This window comes from Drosophila novamexicana, unplaced genomic scaffold (genome assembly GCF_003285875.2).
Source record: "Drosophila novamexicana strain 15010-1031.04,08,12 unplaced genomic scaffold, DnovRS2.1 tig00000870-arrow-arrow-pilon, whole genome shotgun sequence".
NCBI lineage: Eukaryota > Metazoa > Arthropoda > Insecta > Diptera > Drosophilidae > Drosophila > Drosophila novamexicana.
In genome coordinates, this window is record NW_020824830.1 from 162,175 (window position 1) to 169,783 (window position 7,609).

Sequence of the window (7,609 nt, forward strand, 5' to 3'; positions counted from 1 at the left end):
CACTCTCCTTGTCTCTCCTCTGCGCTCATTGGTGCCGATATTTATGCGCGGCTTCTATTTATTATGTTGGCAGCAGCGAACTGTTGTTGTTGCTCTTGAGCTTTCTCTCTCGCATTCTCTGTCGCGCCGTTCAATAGATCTTGCTCTCATTTGTCAGTTAATTAAAAGAGGCCTTTGATGCGCCGCCTCGTCAAAGTTGATTATTCAATGCAATTAGTTGCACTAATGCCATAAATTGCGCTGCCTGATATTTGAATGTGGCAAAGCTTTAAATCATTTCTGGTTGACCTCCATGAGCTTTCATGGATTCTGATTCTGATTTTGCCCTATTTGGCATTACAGTATATGTAATAATACATTTTCAGAGCTTAAGCCAGAGTTACAAATAGATGAGATCAATAAAATGCCTTAGTTGAAATGCATTGAAAAGGACAATTCACATCTAGGGACAATTTAAATGTTAACATTTTCAAGCGATCGTTGAATTATCTTTTACTTAACTTAATGTTAGCTCTATTGATTCGTATTCTATATTTTTATGATTATAATGACGCTTTTTGTCTCTTTTTTTTATTATTTCATTAGATTTTTAAAATATAAAAATATAGTTCCTAAGCACTCCGTTTCTACGATGATATTTTAATGTAAAATCCAGAATGATTTTACGCCACGTATTAAAAACAAAATACATTAAAAATAATATCTAGTATGTATTATTAAATAGACTTTATACAGGCATTACAACAGAAAATCGCACTGTGCGAAGTAAAATGTGTTGCCTACTTTTAGGCTGTCAATGAAAATGAATCGCAAGCTAATATCAAATCATGAAGTGCAAGGATATCTATTATCTGGATGTGGTATCTAGTATCTGCATATCATATTCAATTCTCTATAGGACTTTAAGGACTTATATTAAGTTTTCAATTAATTAGTTTAATATTTGTATAAAGAAAGCATCTCCGACTTCAGTCTCAAAAGTCCTTAAATTTTGATAGGTTTTTCTAGTGCCACGCTTAGCACGAGCTTTCAGGCAATCGATAAACATCGGTATCGAAATCCGATTTCATGAAATTCGATAACTTATCGGTTATCGGTTTTAAGAGCAAGTTAATGCCAATGCCAATGCCTTTCATTCCGAAAAATCAAATACACACAAATGTTCAAGGATATATGTATTTGCTGATGAAAATCCCAAAACGAAACCCATCCTGGCTTCTGTAGAAGGTATCTTTTTTTGTTAAGACTAAAAAAAGTTTCTGTGCTTTTGAATTAGTTGAAAATATGTTATTTATTCAGACTCCCAATCAGAGTCGCAATAAAAGTGTGCTTAAATCTAGATCCAAGTCCTAGTGATAAATAATTTTTCGTGTTTTCCTGAACGGGGAAAAACTTATAGAAAAGGATTCGCTTAAAATTAAACAATATGGCAAATGTTTTTATTTGTTTGCTTGTTTTTTTTTTTTTCTTTTTGTCGATATTCTGCGCATAATTTGGAGTCGAAAGTTTAACAACCTGTTGAAGAAGCTAGCTCAAGGATTCCATGCTTCAAAAAAAAAAAAACCAAACGCAATCTCAATGTTATAAAGTATTTACAATGCGCCGTAGAAGCGTGCCGGCTGAAGTGCGGGATGTCTAGAGGCATTCGTCGGTCTCCTCGTTGCCCATGGCAATGATAACGGGCGGCGACAGCTCCACATCGAGCAGCTTCATCTGCGCATCCTCCTGGTCCAGGTCGTCCTTGCCCAAACGCTGCTCCTGCATCTCGATGTCCAGTGTGCCGTGCTGGCGTTGGAACGACAACACGAATATGACCAGCGAGACGACAATGAAGAGCACGGCGGTGCCGGAGCAGAGTGCAATGATCAGTGTGGAGCGGCTGCTGGACGCCAGCGAGAGATGGGCGCTGCGCTCGTCGGCCAGATTGCTGACAAACGTCTGACCCGCATTGTGCGGCGGATAGGAGACGAGCGGAGTCGCGGTGCTGTCTTCGGCTCGGGCCTTTGGCTCATCTGCCGACAGCTCCTCGGACTCCTCGGAGGAGTCCTTGTCAGCGGGCTGGACAGCGCCTTGCTCCGTCTCCGATTCAGCCTTCTCGGCATCGCTCTCATCTCGGCTGTCATCCTCGACAGATTCATCAGCCTTATCCGTTTCAGATCGTGTCGGGGATGCCGTGGAGCTGGCAGAGCTTGACTCGCCTCCACTTGACTCTTTCAGATCAGGTTTCTCTTCATCCTCCGACTGATCTTGCTCGCCTTCCGCAGGCGTCAAAGTTTCTGCCGGCAGAGTCACGACAGCCTGCTCCGGCGTTGCCTCCGTTGGAGCCACATAATCTGGTTCTGCGGTGCTCAAAGCTGCGGGTTTTACATCCAAATCTTTCTTTTCGACTTCATTCAATTGATCTTGAGCGGATGCTTCCGATGTACTCTCCGCTGTAGTCTCCAGATTGCGCTCATCCCTGGCATTCTCCTCTCCTTCTGGTGGTGACTGCGGCTCATCCAGTTTTTCGGTATTCTCCTTGGGCAGCAGGTCCTCGACACCTTGCTTTTTGGTCACCTGATGCTTGGGCACTTCGAATATGGGCTGCGGGGTTGTCTCCACTTCGCGGAATTCCTCGTGCTCCCGTTCCAGGGCTAACAGGTTCGTTTTCATGATGGGCTGCTCGGTAATCGCACGATTCTCATCGAAGATCACGGCCACCAAATCGCTGGTCACACTGGGCAGCGGTCGGTTCTCTGCTTCCACCGGATTGCTCTCCGCCGGAGAGCTGTCAACTAGTGCGTCCGACCTCTCAGCAATCGCAGGCTCCTTAGCTTCCACAGATTCTTGAGTATCATCCGACTCGGAGTCAATCTCCGTCGATTCAACCTTCTTTACGTCCTCAAGTTCGACAGCTTTCTCTTTCTCCTCAACCTTGACGCTCTCTTCAACCTTCTCCACGTCCGTTGCCAGAGTTTTCGGCTCACGTACACCTTGAGCTGCATCTGGAGAGTATTCGCTTTTGAGCAGTTATTCACCACGGCTTATACCCAGTGGAAACCTACCTGTTTGCTCCTCGTTGTTGCTTGTTGTCTTGTGCTCGTCTTCTTTGTGGTCAACTTGCAGTGTTTCCACCAGTCCAGAGGCATCTGCTTCGATTTCCGACTCCACCTCGCTCTTCACCGCATTGCGTATGCCCTGCTCCAGTCCCTCGCCACCCAGCGCCACGAAGCTGGTGTGGGCAAATTCATCGGCAACTTCGGCAGCAGCCGTTTCCTCGGGCTCGGGCTCGGACTCGGGCTCGGGCTCGAGCCGAACGTTCGTTTCGTTAACAGCGGTAACAGTTGGCTCAACATGGAGTTCGTTCACTGGTTGCTGTGGTGGGTTTAGCGTGGTGACTTCCTCAGTGTCCACCGACGGCAGGGTTGTTGACTCGGCTAAACATCAAATGGAAACTCACTAAATTAGATTTACCTCAATTTAGTAGATCTTATTAGTTATAGTAATATTTTATAAATGCATATCAATACGACTTTCTCTGCAGCCATGATTTCAAAAATCAATTATAAATTAAACAATGCACGAAATGCATTTTCATATGCATTTTATTAATAGCTCAGACGCAACAAACTTGATAAACATGCCATTTAACCAAATCGTAAACTAATATAACTGCTCGATTGTTATTTTACGATCACGACATCCAGCCCAGCCCAACATGTGTGTGTGTGTGTGTGTGTGTGTGTGTGTAGCCACATGGCCATTATCGCCGTCATCAGCGGCGCACATTTTCTCACACATTTCCATTCAGAAATGTCTTCCCCCTTTCCAATGCAGCTCTAGTATCTAGATATGTCCATGTCCATGTCGACGTCACGAACGCGCCGCAACCCAAATTCTCGCCCGCGCCTCATAATTTAAAATGCGTCCAAGTGTCCACGATGCAGCGATTAAAATTCCAAACACACATATGACAACAACAACAACCCGAGGAATCCCAAATTAGTAGCACAATAAACAATGCAAGGAGAACAGGCCCCGCCCCCTTCCAACAGACAGTCGCCCAAAGTAGCTGCTTTATTTATGAGTCGATTGTTCTCTCCCGACACACACACACACGCGCACGAACACGAACACACCACACATGCACGCACGCACACGCACACACGCACACACACACGCATGCATCGGCAACTGCATTCGTGGAAGTTGGAAATTAGTTATCTGTGGCCCTGCATGAGATATGCATCGACGGCGGGCTCAATGACCATTTCCACTCGAATCCCTTTGGGAACGCTCGCTACAAAAATAAAAACAACAAGAAGAAGTGTCTAAATGTCTTAAAATGGGACAAAGCATGCGGCACAAACAAAAACAAAGACAAATGCAAGCCCAAATGAAATGGCATTAACAGAAAATAAAAGAAATCGATTTCGGGGCCTGCTGCACTGCCCGCTGCTGCGGCTGCAGCGACTGCAACGTTTGCAGTTACCCAAACCGGAGCAGCATCATCTGCTCGTTCCAGTCTACATGTGTGTGTGCGTTAGAAAATTATCTTTGTGTGCGTATCGAGCTGGCCTCATGTTGTGTGGCATGATCTTGAGGTGGGAAGACATTCGTAGAAAACATATGTTTCAATATTTTAATGTGGAAAACATGTCGTTTAGACACGATTTATATTATTTATAAGTTTCAATTATCTTACAATAGAATAACTGTAAGACATTAATTCCCTGTTTATCTAAGAATTATTTGATTATATTCCCTACTTTCATTAGCGAACTAATTATAGTTTTATATGCTAATAAGATCCTTTTAATATCCCACCATTATACTTCCCCCTAAAACAAATTACCTACAAAAAAAAAACCCTCCCAAAAACTAATAGTGACGCATCGATGCAAAAATGTTTCACTTCCGTTGAAATTCCGTTAGTTCTTAGGCAGATTGTAATTTTTGTACGCATAAAAGCGGATATGCAAAAGAATTTCCCTGCATAACAATATAACAGCATATCGGTTATTGACTTGGCTTTTCAGCATTATCAAGTACTTATTCGCCTGGCTGGACTTTTTCTAGCATTTGTATAGAAATTTCTCCGAATAAACCGCAAAAGGAAGTGAGAGAAATCTAAGTACAATTAAATCGAATGACTGACAGAGGGCGAGCTGAGCTGTATGTGCATGTGTGTGTGCGTGTGTATAAGAGAATAGATATGTACGTGGGTTGCGTAGTTGTCCACGCTCCCTACGCACTGGACTAATATCAATTGTCTGAATTGCTTCACTGCGTTAATATGTTTAAATTATCAAAAATTATGTGCGATTATATTTGGGCAACTGAATAACGGGGAATACGAAATTTCCGGTAACCGAATGGCTGTAGTATTACCTTAGCTGAAGGTCATACAAGTTGAGGCTGTCCAGAAAAGTCTTATAATATTAGGAGTAATAATAATAATTAGCATAGTCATACTGTTCCCTAACAGCTATTTGACTACGCCTCATACTACCATCATATACATATATGTGCATGTATGTTACATATATCTGTCAGCCCCAAAAGCGCAATTTTGTATTAAATCGTTTAACGTGCTTATTGAGTTTGATTCTATTGTTCGGCTGCCAGAAGCTTCTTTCAGTTCATTTTGTCAGCGCTGCTCTTTTTTTATCGGACTGTTCTCTATTCCCCTCAAACTGTACATCGCCGGGCCGGGCCCTAAGAAGTCCTTATATAACATTTATGTTATTTCCAGCAAGTTCGTTGCACCCGCTCGCATGTCTTATACGTATAAGAGACAATGTCCCCACCCCTTGCAAATGCACTCAATCAAACGCAATTGCCTGAACCGCTCCTGTTGTTTATCTGCGTTTTATCGCGCGAGTTGAACTCGCGCAGCGACCCCCTCAATTGTCATGTTACTAAACATTATTGAACTTTCGCACGCTGTTTGGGCGTCTGATTTTGGTTTGCGGTTCGCCATTTATATGACACCCAAGTCGAAGTTTTCGTTGCGGCTTTTGGCGGCGCCTCTTCCGTGGCATAATTACGCGAAATGCATCTTTTGGATTATGACAGCAACAAAAGCCAAAGAAAATGCAGCCGCAGCAGCAAATAAGTCAAAGGCCTGTCGCGATCAAACAACAACAACAACAACTCTATTACGCCAACAGCAAAAGATATATATGTATGTATGTATGTATGTATGTATGTATGTATGTATGTATGTATGTGTGTGTGTATGATGAAGTAGCTGCAAGCTGAAGAAGATGCAGCCGCAGCTGATGAAGTTGGCGTATCTGATACGAGTACTTACAAGTCAGTGCCGAGCACAAAGTGGGCAGCGCTGTCAGCGTCACGAGCAGCAGCGACAACAACAACAGTAACAGCGACGGCGACGACGTCGATGCGGGGGTATGTGACCTGTTCCTGTTATAGCATCTGCCAGGAACAGCTTTGCAGCTGCCCGATAGATGGCTCTCAGCGATGGCCATGTTAAACGAGTGATTGATTAGCTTGTTGCTCCTTGATAAAACTGGCCGGCTAGCACGCACACAGTAAGTGGAAGATAGAGCGGGAGAGATATTCTTCTTCTGCTCTTCTGTTATTTTTTAACACTTTTATGCAGCTGTCAGTTTAACGTTTTCTTTAAAACTTCGACCACGCAGCGAACCGAACGCGTTGGCCACTCGCAAAGAACTAAAGTTGAGAACGCGTGCGCTCTGGAATTTTGTTGCCGCTGCACACACAAGACTCTGTCCGTATATTGATGACGCTGACGCTGACGCTTGTCGTGTAGGTCTCTGAGCGCTGCTGCCTGCTGCCCGCTGCCCGCTGCCCGCTGCCTGCTGCCTGTCGCCCCTATAATACCGGACTGCCTGGCAGATCCATCAACATGCGGCCGTTTGGGCGAAGCTGCCTTGCATTTATTTGCTTTTGGATAATAATAGGGCATTGGCAGGCATACGGCTTCTGCTGCTTCTGAGTGGGCCTCACTGTGTGTGTGTGCATGTGCATGTGTGTGTTTGTGTTGCTCTAGCGCCATAGAATTCGCCCCTTGGGCAAAACTTGAGCGTGGGGCGAATTTGTATGAGCATTTTTCGCCCGACTTCAGCTGATGTACTTCACATTATCATCATCATCATCATCATCATCTGCATCATCATGACGATACCCTACTCAGTTGTGTAGGTAGCCAATTTGCTGTTACGCACTTCTGGCCGGACTCAGCCCCAGCCCCAGCCTGAGCCTCGGCCTCGGCCTCTGCGCTATGCTTGTATTCTTTATGGGACACAATACAAAAGAAAACCCGACACAAAGGAGAGCAGGAACAATGAAAAAAAAAGAAGAAGAAAAAAACAAGCTTCGGGCAGCCAACATATCGAGCATCAGCTGCAGCATGGAAACTGGAGGCAAACACGAACGCAATAAATATGTGAAACACGTGAGGCACAAATAAATATATGTATATACATATATAATGTGACGTCGTACGATAACTGTTGATTCGACTAGAATAGGCCTATTTATTTGCCTTAACTATAGTTAATGATATGATCGCAGTACGAGTATTACATCCATTTCGAAACAATTTCCGTATTATCCAAGCGTAGAGAGTATTTGAATTTTG

At 44.0% G+C, this 7,609-nt stretch overlaps 1 protein-coding gene across 1 annotated transcript; it reads right to left on the reverse strand.

Moving 5' to 3' along the window:
• Positions 1-1,305: 1,305 nt before the first annotated feature.
• Positions 1,306-6,650, reverse strand: LOC115764825 (nucleolin 2). Its single transcript, XM_030708074.1, has 3 exons — positions 6,296-6,650; positions 3,045-3,416; positions 1,306-2,984 (listed from the first exon to the last, which is right to left on the reverse strand). The coding sequence occupies exons 1-3, from the start codon at positions 6,471-6,473 to the stop codon at positions 1,636-1,638; spliced, it is 1,899 nt and encodes a 632-aa protein (XP_030563934.1). The 5' UTR covers positions 6,474-6,650; the 3' UTR covers positions 1,306-1,635.
• Between the last annotated feature and the right edge of the window lie 959 nt (positions 6,651-7,609).